The 15,761-nt window shown below is 33.3% G+C and overlaps 2 protein-coding genes across 2 annotated transcripts; one reads left to right on the forward strand and one right to left on the reverse strand.

Annotated features, from left to right (window-relative positions):
- Positions 1–4,691: 4,691 nt before the first annotated feature.
- LOC140814066 (transcription factor MTB1-like) lies at positions 4,692–7,082 on the forward strand. The gene has a single exon (XM_073172924.1). The coding sequence runs from the start codon at positions 5,090–5,092 to the stop codon at positions 6,899–6,901; it is 1,812 nt and encodes a 603-aa protein (XP_073029025.1). The 5' UTR covers positions 4,692–5,089; the 3' UTR covers positions 6,902–7,082.
- Positions 7,083–8,526: 1,444 nt separating this feature from the next.
- On the reverse strand, positions 8,527–12,308 carry LOC140815641 (uncharacterized). The gene is made up of 4 exons (XM_073174716.1): positions 11,819–12,308; positions 11,377–11,479; positions 9,983–10,337; positions 8,527–9,818 (listed from the first exon to the last, which is right to left on the reverse strand). Exons 1-4 carry the CDS (start codon positions 12,173–12,175, stop codon positions 8,714–8,716), a joined length of 1,920 nt encoding a protein of 639 aa, XP_073030817.1. The 5' UTR covers positions 12,176–12,308; the 3' UTR covers positions 8,527–8,713.
- Between the last annotated feature and the right edge of the window lie 3,453 nt (positions 12,309–15,761).

A 15,761-nucleotide genomic window follows, 5' to 3' on the forward strand; every position in this document is an offset into this window, starting at 1 on the left:
TTTACGTGACTGCACTCTTTTTCCCTTACTATAGTTTTTATCCCAATGGGTTTTTCCATGTAAGGTTTTTAACGAGGCAGTACAAAAACACGTAATGAAGACATCATCGTATCATGATCATCATCACAAGGGGGAGTGTTGAAAAATAATTTAAAATGTGTGTATTGAATATTTGAATGTTGAATATTTGAATGTTGAAAATAAGAGTTGTAAATATTGAAAATTAGTATGTGATGATGTCGGTGATGATGAATTTTATTTTTGGATTATGTGTAAAGAAACTCTATAAATAGATCTCTCATTTGTGAAGAAAATCACAATTGAGTAGAGAGAAAAATATTATAAAGTGTGTAGTTTGGTAAATTTTGAGAGTTTGAGATTTTTACTTTTTACCATTAATTTTTACTTTTTCAAAACAGTTTCAATCATTTTACGTTTGTGTCCAAAAATAATATCTATCATCAACATATGTGGGCCAATGGGTGGGGGAGAGAGAGGTTGGGCCTTATTGGGCCTCCAATTTCAGCAGTACACCGTAATTTTAGAATACTAGATTAAAAATAATATCCCAAAAGCCCATTACATTCTGTGATTGTTTTATCTGCACAGTGTATAAAGTGGAGGTTCAATTGTACTTATCATGGTTTTAGGTTTTAGGTCAATTAAAATTTTTAGATATATAAATTTACATGGGTGTATTCGTCGAGATTTGATGACTTTTTTTTAAGACGACAGACTTTTGTAGAGTTGACAGACTTGTGCTGATTTTGTATTATCTTACATAATTCTAAATATTTTCACAAAATTTTGAATATTTATTTTGTAATAATTTTATAGAGATGTTTATTTATATATATATATAGAATATGATAGATGTTGTAATTTATTATTGTATTTTTTAAAATTTTTGAACTGGCAATTGAATGTCGATAATATTTATTTATTTATTTAAAATATTTTTATCCAACAATATTAATTTTTATTTATCGATTTGATTTATGAAAAAATAAGTAAATATTAAATTTATTGTAATTAAAAATTTATTATTCAAATCAATTCAATATATTTATTTAATTGTTAAATTTTTTAAAAAAATACGTAACAGTAATTTTTCAATATTAATAAATAAATTTTTTTAAATAATATCATTCGTTTTACTAATTTTTTTAGTGAAAAATATCTTAGTTTAGTTTTTACAGTATATTTAACAATAAAATAAAATAAAAAATTTGTACTCGAAAATATTGAACAAAAAAAAACGTTTAAATATTTTCAACTAATGTAACTTTATAAACTTTTTGAAAATTTAATTTCTAATTATCTTTATATATGTATTCGTAAATTTTTGAAAATATATTAATACATCAGTCATACACAAATTATATACTAGTATACATATAAATGAATAAATTTTTTATTCACTAATTTTGAATTATATTCAAAATCAAATCGCAGATTTAAAAAAAATTATAGAAACTAATTAAAGCATCAAATTTTACATAATAATTAATAAAATTTGTAAATTTTGTTATTAAAATAATTATTACTTTCAGTATTGAGCCAATCAAATATTATAATTGTTTTTTTGTAGTTTAATGACTTTTTTATTTCAAAAATTATAAATATGATTTAAAATCTAGATATTTTTTTTATTATTAGAAATTGAAAAATAATTGTGCTAATTCATTTTAAATAATTGTAAATAAAAATTAGCAATAAGAAAAAATATGATTCTATAAGAATAGGAAAAACCATATGGAGAAGAGAATAATGAATTAAATAGTTTTGTATATATATTATTTTTAACAAAAATGAAAGCAAGTATACGCATGTTTGAGATATTTTTCATCCAAATTTTTATGTTGAAGAGAAGACAAATTTTGATATTTAATAGTTGTATATTAAATTTTAATGATCATATCTCATGAAGTCATTAAAAAGTCTATTGATATTTTGAATATCTCTAGTTTTTTAAAAGTTTTAAAATTTAAGTTTCAATATCACATGATATTAGGATCAAGTGCTTACTATTAGGCCAAAAACTATATTTGTTAGCCAAGGCAAACTTTATTTCCTTATACTTGTGGTAGCGTAGCGTACACGCTAACAACTTTATTTCTTTATACTTGTGGTAGCATATCGTGCACCTGCTTGAGTGCTAATGAGTCGGACTATTAGTCTCATAAGTCCATATACATCGTGTTTATCTGTTAATATTATCTCATTTCTCTTAGAGATCAATCTTTACCATTTTTCTACAGTCGTTTTTATCTCCAGCAGAGACAGTATCACCCGTTAAGATACGTTGTCACTCTTTTATGGTACACCTAACCAATCAGATCAAGCGGCGCAATGTCAACAACTTGACGCACGACAACTTCTTAAGAGGTCATTCATCTCAGTATGACTCTCACTCATACAAGCTTAAATCAACACGTGACATTTAAAAACTTTACAAAATTTTACTTTGAATATCACTATTAATTTATAAATATATAAAATCTTGCTGAATGAATAACTATAGACTTTTAAACTCCATGAAAAATAATTAAAAATCTATAACAAAGACACTCCTTTTAAGTTAACGGGCAGTGCCCACACCCTATATCAATGGTTGAGATTCCACCTCATGGGAAAAAAAATAAAAAAAAATAAAAAAATTGGGCAAAAAAAAATTCTGGCTCTTGAATGTAGCCCTGCAGACACTGCCTGTACGGGTAGGATGGAATAATCCTAAGTTAACCTAACTAAACTGTACCAAATTCAGTTAAAATGTCACGAAATCCACGTTCCGCGAGCAACATGTTTTCCAAGTGGAAAAAATAAAATAAAAAAGGGATGAAAAGAACACGCAGAGCACGTGGTGTGGAAACAATAAAATGAATGCTGTAATGATACTTTGACAATTGAGTTGCATGATTTAATAGGTACTATTAAGCCATTTTGGGGTGAGTCTATGCTCCTCCCGGAGCATTACTCCCCCTCCTTAAAATTGGGACACGTGTCTTCTTTTATTCTATTTTTCTTTTTTTTTTATATTGGTTTTTCATTTTCTCCTATTTTTTAATTTTGTTTTTTTAAAAATCTAAATTTATTATTCACTCTTACTTCTAATCATATTTTTTTGACCAATAATATTATTATATATATTAATTTAAAATTTTCAAAATCTAAATGCTAGAATTTAAATATTCCAAGAAATTTTTCGTATATTTTTATTTTTAATTATCTAAACTAAATTGGAAACAATTATAACTAAAAAGATATATTTAAAAGAAATAAAATAAAATTATGAATTGTTTTAAATAATTTTAAAAATTAATATTAATTTGTACTCCTTTAAAATAAGAGGATAAATTTAAAAGTAATAAGAATATTTTAGGAGTGATAGTTTTTTTTTTTGGATGAAGTTAGTAATTTTGGATCCCACATAATTAATTATTTTCTATGGACTAAAAAATTAGTGTTTGTTCCAAATAAGAATGTTCTAAATAAAATAAATTTTGTTTTAAAAATGAAAGTAAAACATATATAAACACAAAAACTTACATAAATTTTCGCTCAAAAAAATTAAATAGAATTGAAATTAAATAAATTTGCGCTTTTGTGTATTAACGAATACAAATATATTATCACTATTAATTTTAAAATATCTGATTTTAAAAATCTGAATTTTAATAAACAAATTATAAAATTTGAAAGAAACTATGGCTATTTTTTTGGATGGTTATAACTCATAAAATTAATGATGAGTTAGAATTTTTTTTTCCTAGTAATTGTAAATTTTTTGTAATTTTTAAAGTTTATTATGATATTTAAAAAAAAAAAAAAAAGGACACGTGTCAATTTTAGGGAATGGGGAGTAATGCTCCCGGAGGAGCATAGACTCACCCGCCATTTTGTCCAAATCATGAAGCCAATTTCTGATTAAACATATTTCTTCCGTGGATAATTATATTTACAAAACTACTTATATATTAAATTGTAATTTGGAATGGTCACACCAAAGAATGAGTCTCATGTGAGACCGTCTCACGGATCTTAATCTGTAAGACGAGTCAACCCTACCCTTATTCACAATAAAATGTAATACTCTTAGCATAAAAAGTAATACTTATTCATGGATGACCCAGATAAGAGATCCGTCTCACAAATACGACCCGTGAGACCGTCCCACACAAGTTTTTGTCCATACCAAAAATACCAGAGTAAGTCCCTTGTGAGACGGTCTCACTAGTCTTTATCTGTAAGACAGGTCAATCCTACCGATATTCACAAAACAAAAAAGAGATGCAAAGTAATACTTTTTCATGGATGACTCAAATAAGATATATATCTCACAAAATACGACTCGTGAGATCGTCTCACACAACTTTTTTATCATAATACAAAGATAGTTATTTATAGAATATTGATTGATAATTTTTTTATATATTAATTTTCAATTTTAATTATAAGACAACATAGATCAAACGAGTCATAATGCATATATTTTATTAAAAAAATAATAATAATTCTATATAAAATAAGAATGATAAAATAATGTGGAAAAAGAAAAGAAAGAGAGAGGATATATAGACAAAATAAATATAAAAAAAAAAACATGGGGAAAAGAGAACACCACACTGCTTTAACCTAACCATGGTTACTTTTTCACTCCGAGCCAAAACTTCAAACACGTGTGAATCACAGTTGGAATTCGGGCAACCAATCTCGGACGCTTCTCCTTCTTTTTCCTGTCCTCCGAGGCAACGAATGCTCTTCGTTCTCACTTCTCCATCAACTGTGCATCATGTGTTAAATACACACTACTCGGTAATTTCGTTCTTCATGCTTTATATTGTAGTCTTACCTTTTGGCCTTGTGTATCTATTTGGATTTGTAAGATTTGAGATCTGAGCGCTATGAGTTACGGCCTGCTTGTTTTCTGCAAGAACCATTGAATTTTTTCGAAAAGCTGAGACGGGGTTTTATTTGTCTGGTTTACGTATTATCTGAGTCTCTGTGATTTGGAAATCGGGATTGATCAGAAAGACTGGATTTTTTTTATTTCTTTTTATTTTTTTTGGTTAGTGGGTAGTATTGTGGGATGGGATTGGAATTCGGGATGGAGGCTGTTGGGTGGAATGTCGAGGATAAAGCCATGGCGGCGGCGGTTTTAGGAACCAAGGCTTTTGATCACTTGATGTTAAGCTCTGTCTCTGCTGAATGTTCGTTGATGGCGTTGGGGAATGATGAGAAGTTGCAGAAAACGCTGTCAGATCTTGTGGAACGCCCAGATTCTGCCAATTTTACCTGGAATTATGCCATTTTTTGGCAGCTTTCGAGGTCTAAATCTGGTGATTTGGTCTTGGGTTGGGGAGATGGGTGCTGTCGTGAGCCTTGCGACGAGGAGGAGTCTGAATTTACCCAGATTCACAATATGCGACTTGAAGATGAATCCAAACAAAGAATGAGGAAAAGGGTCCTCCAGAAGTTGCATACCTTGTTTGGGGGAACTGATGAGGATAATTATGCCTTTGGATTGGATAAGGTTACGGATATGGAGATGTTCTTCCTGGCTTCTATGTACTTCTCCTTTCCTAGGGGAGAAGTGGGTCCTGGAAAATGTTTTGGGTCAAATAAGCATGTCTGGTTATTGGATGCTTTGAAGTCTCCTATTGATTATTGTGTGAGATCCTTTCTTGCAAAGTCGGCTGGTTTGCAAACTATCGTTTTAATACCAACAGACATTGGTGTGGTTGAATTAGGCTCAGTAAAATGTATCCCGGAAAGTTTAGAGATCTTGAAGGAGATTGGATCATCCTTTTCCTCAATTTCATCACATCTTAGTGCCAAGAAAGCCGCGGATGTGGTGGCTGTGGCCAACCAAAAAGATGCTGACGATCCAATTCCTAATTTGGTAAGTGGAAACCGTTCAGAAGTCATTCCCAAGATTTTCGGGCAGGATTTAAATTCAGGGCGCATGCAATTTATTGAAAAGCTCGCTGCTAAGAAAGTGGAAGGCAGGACATCGGATGCAAATGCAGATGGGCTCAGGCTGCCATTTGCAAAAACTGGAAATGGTTTTCATGGCGCAACGTGGACTCAGTGCAATAATGTAAAGCCAGGGAACCACACAGAGATTTATAGCCCTCATCCCGTAACCAAAAATCTTCACGATCTTACCGGTGGGCCAAGGCAAGAGTTTCGGCTAAATAATAGTCAAAATCAAAAGCCGGCAAAGATGCAGATTGATTTTACTGGAGAAACCTCACGGCCATTAGTTTCCCAGACGCGTAGTGTTGACTCTGAGCATTCAGATGTTGAGGTCTCATGCCAGGAAGAACAGAATGGGCTCTCGACAGAGATGAGGCCAAGAAAGCGTGGTAGGAAGCCTGCCAATGGACGACTGGAGGCTCTCAATCATGTTGAAGCAGAGAGGCAACGAAGAGAGAAGCTTAACCAACGCTTCTATGCATTACGAGCTGTCGTGCCAAATATTTCCAAGATGGACAAAGCTTCTCTCCTTGGAGACGCAATTTCTTACATAACCGAACTACAGACTAAACTTAAGAACATGGAATCAGAGAGGGAAAAACCTAGAAGCATACCAAGAGAAGCATCAGTTTTAGAAGCTAAGCCAAGCACGGAGATGCGAGAATCGGTTCCAAGAATCGACATCCAAGCCAATGGTGATGACCTTGCGGTGCAGGTGAGCTGCCAATTGAATGCTCATCCAGTGTCCAAGATCATCCAAGCTCTCAAAAATGCGCAGGCAACTATAGTTGATGCAAAAATGGTTGTTGGGAGTGAAAAAATATTTCACACATTCGTTGTAAAATCAGTAGGATCGGAACCACTGACCAAGGAGAAGCTTGTAAAAGCATATCCCCATGATTCCAACTCCTGGCAGCAGTAGTCATCTGTATCATGTGGTACAATCAATACGGAAAACGTTTTTGCAGACTATACACCAGATAATGCTAGCATTAGAAGAAAAAAATTGTATTCTGGCTCACTAGGTTTACAAAACATTATTGTTTATAGTATATACACATTACTATTGAATGTATAAGTTTTAACGAGACCTTTTATTAGTTTCCTATCTCCCACTTCTATATGTTTATTCAATTCTGTTGCTGTTATTTGGAATTTGCATGGCTTACATCATTTTAGTTGTCATAATCTTTGCTCTCATTCTTGAGTTGCTAGTGATGTCCTTGCTATGTATTTGAAATCATGTTTTTTTTGAAATCAAACGTTAGATTTGATTAATTGCATGATATTTGGCAAAATCACGTGTTTAGGAGAAGATGAATGAATCATTGCCCATGGTTGGTTTGAATGGTTGGTGTGTGTGGTGTGGTAATGAAGACTTGATTTTTTCGTCAGTACTGTTAAATATTAATTTCAAATTTGGGTTCATACTACACACACAAAACAAATTGTTTAAAAAACATCTTCTCGGAACAGAGTACAAGCATTTTAAGAAGAAGGTGGATATATAATTTGATATATTTATCATCTATCGAGTCCACCAATAAAATGTCACTCGTCTATTATATGTGAATGAGTTTATCCAAATTATACATCAAATACGTCTATGTAAGAACTAATTTTATCAGTAACAAGCATTAAAAATCTAAATTTAGGATGATGGGCAAACTTTGTAAGCTCACATTTATTGTATTTCTACATTTATAACTGGCAGGCATAAATTCAATGATCACAACTATTATCACACCATCATCATCATCATCATAACCAAAAATAATTCATGCAAATGTTGTTTCATTTTTTTGCAGAGCTGTATCCCCACTGTTAATCCAATGGATAATATAGATTCAAATCAGTGGTGATCCCACGTTTTGGTCCATATCAAAGAAATATTTTTGGCTTAACATGGATCTTTAGATTAAGGGTTGAGTAATACCCACGGATCTATGATTTGCAAGACATCCTCCTCATAAAACGTTAATCAAACAGATAGGAACATCAAAAAGAATATGATGGCCAGAAGGTTCGTGCACGTGATTGATTGGTTGGCGACTAGCAGACATGCAAAACAAATTTATTATTTATATAAATAACACTGCAATCATGCATAAACGTGTGTCGAATCAAATTAGTGATATGTTAGAATAATGCTCTCCGTCAAGTTATTCCTTGTGCATATATCTTGATTGATTCATTTCAGATCACCATTTGGCAAGAACGAAAATGAACAAATTTGACCCCACATTTTTTATAAAAAAATTGAATCAGAAGTGTCAAATGTAGAACAACTAAAGATTTTAAGGAATCTCATTTACTCGGCATAATCGGTGGAAGTGGTCACTGAATCTATCAGCCCTTGGGAAATGGAAGGGTTATTCTTAGTAACCAAGCAACATTATCATTTAGGCATGAACCAGATCTGGTCAACTTTTACAAAAATACGAGACTAAACAATTGCAAGCATGTCATCGTTATTCTAACGTACACTGTTGAAAATTATCATTAGTTCAAAAGAAAGGATGCACCAACAATGGTGCATTTGTTTACACTCTCCATCTATCACAATTATTATTACTAAAGTAAGAAAAGATAACTTCCAAGTGAGACTACAAAATCCTTAGCGATCGTCACTCCTAAAAACTGCAATGGTACTCTCCTAAGGGCTTAACCACAAACGAAGATTACTATAGGAACTAGTACATGTGAGAAGAAAAATAATATAATGGCTGTTGAGTTATTTGTCATTTGCCACCTCAGCCACGTACGAGCTTTTATGCAGCGATACAACTACACTCTCCTTTTCATTGTGCTTCTCGCAGGTTTCAGATTTCCGATCAGGACAGGTTTTGGCAATGTGCCCCTCCTTGCCACAGCTAAAACAAATCCTTTTCTTTTCTCTGATTCCTGTTCCATGCTTGGACTCCACTGTATGGCCATTCTTATAGATGATAAGTTCTTTCTTATGGCAGTTACGAGAATCTTCTTCAACCTGAAGAAGATGCATCAACGTATTCAATGCTAAACCCTCCTCGTGAAGCAATCTTGTTCGGAGTTCCTTCCAAGAAGGTGGGAGCTTGGATATTATGACACTAACATGAAAGTTTTCGTCTAGAAAGGAACCAGAAGCCATTATCGAGTTGGCAATCTTGTGAAGTTCTTGAACCTGCTCAAGGACCGATACCCCATCCACCATCTGAAAATGGATATATTTGTTGATTTGAGACGTTTTTGTTCCAAAATCCTCATCATACACTGATTTTAGTCCTTCCCAGAGTTCTTTAGCAGAAGAACTTTTAAGTGAGTAGAAATGGAAAAGACTGTCGCAAAGAGATTTCAAGATGTTTTGGCGGCAGATGCAGTCATCATATATCCACCTCTGAATGGCAGCTTTGACTTTAACCGTTTCATTAAAACTAACTTCAGAGTTCAACGATAGGCTGGGGCATGGCTCGACAAGCACATACGCAATGTTGGACCGGCTCAGGAATAATTGCATATGCAGCCTCCAAGAAGGATAATTTCTTCCGTCAAGACGGATGGTCTGTATCGGACTAAGTTGTTCGGAATGGAAAGAATTAACTGTATGGTAAAATTGTCCTTTTAAAGGAAATGCAGGTTCTGAAGCTGAAACATCAGATTCAGTTTGTTTTATTTCAGCAGAAACCTGTTCCCAAGTGCCTAAGCCAGAAATACCAGCCTCTTTTTGTTTAATATCAGCAACAATTTGCTTTCCAGAGTTGGAGGTAATCACTGGTGTAGATATCTCCATCTCAGTTTGTATCTTCTCAATATGAGTGCAACCGGTACTTGTAAAGGCTAGAATTGCTGATATCTCTTTGCTTATTATTAATAGCAGAATTGGCCACCGAATTTGTCATTTCTACTTCACTCTGCTCTGCAGCAACTCTAGATCTATAGTTCACTCGGTAAATGGATAACATGTTCACAAAAGGTCATTCCGAATCAATGCGAAACCATATCTTTATAGAAAAACATTAATGACTAGAAGTAGCCGGTGCATTGAACATATGGGGCACAAATAGTGTAACTTCTGTCTAACATAACTTTTATAAACACCGAGTTGGACACCCAGTAATTCTGCAATGTGAAAGACGTGTCTAGCATTGTGTTTTTAGTTGATTTCATTTGATAAATGGAAAGCGTGATAAATTCAGATTCCTTTTTTCCATTTGCACAGATCCAGGAAAAGTGTGCAAGTTCCCAAGAGTAAAATTTGTAGTCCATTGCAATAAAAAAGAAGCCTAACCTCACATGAGAATCTAGTTTTGCAATGGCCTCCTGAATTGCAGGGAAGCTCTTTCTGAACGTGAGCCATTGTTCAGGCGTCAAGCTGACACCTGAGTTGAAGATAAGCACATAAAGGAGTCAATAAATAAATTAAATGGAGTAAGGGTAGGCCGGAGAAAGAAAATGTCTAAAGAGAAATCAGCTATCTGTGCCGGATAATGGAAAACAAGCCAGTCTTCCAAAATAGGTAAATAAATATCTGACAAAATCAAGTCATGAATGATCAGCACACAGTGACATAACAGTCAATTTGGAGGTAATGATGCAATATCCCCATGTGACATGCAATCTCAATCGCACAGGATGCTTTTCAGGAAGAGTAAAAAATCTGCCCTGTATGTGTCGCTTATCTATGACATTTCAGTTGTGATCAAAACATCTTCTCTCAAGATATTATAACTGATTTTAAATTAGATTCCGGAGAACGACATGACAAAATTTACCACATGGAGCAGTGCTACAGAGCTAAGTTGAGGAATAACAATAAGATGATGTTCTAGAATGTTTTTTATTTTACTTCAGTTTTTGTGGATGGAGGCGGACTAGTGGTGGTGGCAGTATGTCAAATGTGAAATATAAACTATGTAACAAATTTCTAATAGCAATTTCCCATGAGGCAGAAATTTATGTTTGTTTGAGCTAATTCAACCATTTTTATGGTGCAATAATTCTTGATAGTGCGGACATACATCAGTCATTTAAACTAGATAAAGGGTGCACGAAAAATCTGAATAGGAAAGAAATACTATTTCCAAGCTCAATCTAATAGGTACTCGCGACATATTGCATGTCAACATCTTCATACACACCTACATCTGGTAGGTGTTCGCTATTCAAAAAGAAAATGTGTCCTTACGCTTCAAAGTTTTTGTGACTTACTAATATACTAGACTGGCATCTCAACTTGAAACAGATAAATTTATACGTAAGAGCAGAAAAATGAGTGAAAAGCCGAAGTAGATCATTACGTCATTGCTACAAATTAGTGAGATATGGCATGGACATGGAAAAAAATTATCTAAGAAATCTTTCAAGTGAACCTATATATTTATGGTAGCATATTATAGAAAAAATTATGAAGATCATCACCTGCTTTAGGCAACATATTTCCATCTTTTATACTAAAATCCCGGATTGAAACTAAGGTTCTTCCACTATGGTCATAGATGCTCACCATTCTTGTGTCTGCCAGCTGCATACCCGAAAAGACCAGAAACGCTTTAAAACAAGAAGCACAGAACTTTATGAAAGCCAGATCAAGAAAATGGATATATCTCAAGACAGAGAGATTGGTTGAATCATTTCTGTTATTCTCGTAGTTCATAGATAAAATCAATTAAACGAATTCTAGCCTGCAACATCAAACTCCTCACCTTCTTAGAAGAAATTTTCAATAAACAGGCATGGTTGGGAAAAATGGTTTTGTGAAAATAAATAATATTTTCCTCCATCTAGCAGGTGTGTGCTCGTCTTCAACAAAAATGTATTTGGTACGGCCTCATTCAAATAAAATCCAACAATTTCAACTAACCTTACAAATGATTTTGCCATCGTAATTCAATTCGCCGCCGCCGCCTCCCCATTGCTCCCACAGCCGCTTCTTTTCATTCCCAACACCGTTAATTTGATTGATATTATCGTCGTTCTTATTCAGATGCGACGGCTTCGTTCCGAGGATTGCTTTAGCCGTCGAGAGCAGAAAAGAGTCAACGACACCTCGAACGAACGTCCGCTCGGAAATTCCGGAGAGGTCTAAACCTAGCCGATCGGCGGCGGCGGTACGGATACTCGACTCCGTAGCTGTCTCCAAGTCCGATGTTTCGAGAATCTGTAACACAGTCTCTTCAATCTTAGGCCGTTTAGATGGATTCAAGCACTGTCCATCCATCGATCAATAGCTGTTGAGAAATTGAGCAGTAGCAATCAGTGCACTGTACGAGAATCTGACAGGAGAGACTTCGGGAGTAAGGGCCGAAAGTGGATATTCTCCTCCGAAATTACAGGGCCGAGGAAGCACACAAACTATAGGTTGTGTTGTATCCTCTGGTCCAAATTGAACCGAGACAGAATAACCCCATTAGCTATTTGGGCCATTGGGCTTTAGCCACATCTAGTTTTAGGGACGGAAACCCGGACTCGTCCCATCCCGTGGATCCGGAGGTTAATCTGGGTTTGATCCCTTTGACCCGTAAAAAAATTATAATATTTAAATTTTATTCAATGCACGATAAAAATATTAAATATTAATAAAATTCTAGATTGTTATTAATAATATTTTACAAAAAAAAAAAATATTATCACAATTTAAAATTTATCGATTTATATTCAATTAATAATAATATAATTATAATTATTCAATAGAATATAAAGAGATTAATAATAAATATATATTGGTTGTACGGATTTACTAAACCCCAAGACCCATCCCGAACACTCTTGTACAGGGCTGTGTGTACATTGTCGTTCACAAGTTTGAGAGCAGACTCTTCTTTACTAATAATTTTTATAAATGATGTTGTTTTTAAAAAGTTTGCACTTGATTAATGAACTTGAGAATATTTATTCAAATTCTTTTCACTTGTTTGAAATTACAAAAATCCAGTCATGTAATTCTAATACTATTGTAGTGGTTTTTAAATAGACTCAAGATGATTTTATCCTTCAAATCAGGACCATATTTCTAGTTAGGTAGGTCTCTTATGAGACGATCTCACAAATCTTTATCTGTGAGACCGGTCAACTGTACCAATATTCACAATAAAAAATAATACTCTTAGCATAAAAAGTAATATTTCTTCATGGATGACCCAAATAAGATATCCGACTCGCAAACTACAATCTGTGAGACCGTCTCACACAAATTTTTGTCTTCCAGCTATCTCCTGAAATTTGAAATCTTATTTTGTTTTTACATTTGAAATTTCTAATTTTTAAACAACAAATTTAAGTACAACAAGTTCATTAACTTTGTAAATGTTCCCACTATAAACTTACATGCACGACTTATTTTTGAGGGCATATTTGAGTTATCGATATTTGTATTTTTCGATTTAGTATATTTTTCATATGTTAATAGCATTAGATCATGTAAATCACACATTTTAAAACCAAAATATGCTTATGGGTTTTGGAGATCTCACCCTCACCATTAGGCCAATAGATAATTGGCACATCGTTGTATCTTTATATATCAACAGATTCAAGGTGTCGTTGACATGTTTTTTGTTTTACCATACAACTTGTCGACGGTTGGTTTTCATCTTTGTTTTAGTCATTTTTTGTCCGACAACCACTAAATCAACCAAATATTACTTATTTGACACCGATGTCTCCTACATTGCTTATATAACAAGAATAAAATTTAGTTAGATTTATTTTAATGTGTGTAATATACGTTTATTTCTCATTCGTTTAACTATCTCTTCTTTGGGAAGCTTGCTTAGTTAGATTTATTTTAATGTGTGTATAATACGTTATTATCGCTACATGAGCTACGTAAAAGACCATCAGTGTCAATAAACATAGTCGATGAGTTTTGTACTACCATCACAAAAAAAATAATCCCATTAATTATATGAAAACCAAATGTTGACAAGTTATATGATAAAAAAAACGTGTCAACTTATAAGATTAAAATAATATCTTTCTCATTTTTCTCCACAGGATCACACGCAAAATGTTATCTTCCTAAAAAAACACAACCAAAATGAACTTATCAAGAAAAGTAATTGAACATATTTTATATTTCATAATTTCAAGAACTTGTCGTGAGTATGCTCTACTCGCTAGCATAAGTTCCTCGCTGTGATTGTGTAGACAAATTTTACTTATTAAAAAAATAAATAAATTTGCCACATATAGTAGCTTGCAATATGAACCACATTAATCAAGTACAAGCTTTAAAAAGAAACTAGCTCCTTTTGCACAATAAATTGAAATTCCTAAATACACTCTAGCAAAATGGTCGGCCCCTCGTTGAAATACGCAAACTTTATCCATAGTGGAGAAATAAATCCACAAACTTTAGTGCCCAAATAATCATAGTGGAAGGACGAATCTCTGGTGTGTTATTAAATGGTTGTGTGACCACATTAATGATAAAAAACAATTCTGAGAAACGAGACCCGCTTGCCCTATTCACCGCCGAGACCAACTAACTCGGGGCCGGTGGGTGAGACACCCCATAAATACCGTTGGTAAAGCCAAATATTCATTGGAGAACATAATTATTTTCATCGGACCCGTGCAAATTTATGGAAGATGGGATGGAAGCTTGACCAGATCTGCAAGCATTGAAGTATATTGGGGTCAGACCCCCCTAGCATGGAAAGTTGTTGCGTGCGAAGATTTGTGGAGGAGATTAGGGTAGGGTAGGGTAGGGTAGGGTAGGGTGGGGTGGGCAGGTGCTCTAAGGCCTAAGAGTAGTAGTGTATTGTATGTGTTAAAAGAAAATTAGTGATTTTGGATGATTATGTCTGAATTCCTTTGTTAAGGAAGGAAGACATTCTTCACAGGACTTGTGATTCCGTGATTCATAGGTCCGGCCACTTGTTTGACTAAATAAGGTTCTACTCTTCTTTATCTCATTTATATAGTGGATATTTTTTTTTATCACAAATATATTTATTAATATTTTTCCTAGTCTATTAATAATATATTCTTATTGACTAAGTTTGGAAAAACTAAGAGCTATTTTTTTAACGATCACAAACTATCATCAATTTTGGGCTTCATGTACCCATTAGTTTTTTCATGCGCAATTACTCATGACAAAAATTTGTGTAAGACGATCTCACGGATTGTATTTTGTGAGACAGATATCTTATTCGGGTCATCCATGAAAAAATATTATCTTATATGTTAAGATTATTACTTTTTTATTGTAAATATCAGTAGGATTGACATGTCTTATAAAAAAAACAAGCTTATATAATTTGGATGAAATAAATATATTATATGCATCATTTACAATTACATGAGGTTGTCTCTCTCTTTCTTTATTGAAATAGATACCTTGCCTAATAATTATTAACTGCGGTTTTTTAAACAAGGTGGCTATAAGTTTGCTATAACAGTGTTGAGGTTGAGGTCGAATTCGCATATTCTATTGCCTTGAATCTTATTCCGACTGTGTAATATTATTAGAATAAAGATAGTTGGAAATCAAGAGCGATCAAAATCGATAATTGAAAAACTATAAAATTTAAATACTTAAATGACATCAGACATCAGTATTGTCATTATAGTTATGACAAAAACTTGTGTGAGACGGTCTCACGGTTTGTATTTTGTGGGACGAATATTTTATTTGGGTCATCCATTAAAAATATATATTTTTTTAATTTTTACGCTAAGATTATTACTTTTTATTGTGAATATCGGTAGGATTGACCTGTCTCCCGTCTCACAGATAAAGATTCGTGAGACCATCTCACAAAACACCTACTTTATAATTACAAGGAGAAACGACATAA

The sequence above is a fragment of the Primulina eburnea genome, chromosome 15 (genome assembly GCF_022965805.1).
Source record: "Primulina eburnea isolate SZY01 chromosome 15, ASM2296580v1, whole genome shotgun sequence".
Lineage (NCBI taxonomy): Eukaryota > Viridiplantae > Streptophyta > Magnoliopsida > Lamiales > Gesneriaceae > Primulina > Primulina eburnea.

What these genes read in the sequence shown, in the direction of transcription:
- LOC140814066 (XM_073172924.1), top strand. Translation starts at nt 5,090, where the DNA reads ATGGGATTGGAATTCGGGATGGAGGCTGTTGGGTGGAATGTCGAGGAT.
- LOC140815641 (XM_073174716.1), bottom strand. Translation starts at nt 12,175, where the DNA reads ATGGATGGACAGTGCTTGAATCCATCTAAACGGCCTAAGATTGAAGAG. An exon ending in ATGGCAAAATCATTTGTAAG is followed by an intron (nt 11,480 to 11,818) that starts GTTAGTTGAAAT and finishes TCGGGTATGCAG; the next exon opens with CTGGCAGACACAAGAATGGT. An exon ending in AAATATGTTGCCTAAAGCAG is followed by an intron (nt 10,338 to 11,376) that starts GTGATGATCTTC and finishes TCTTCAACTCAG; the next exon opens with GTGTCAGCTTGACGCCTGAA.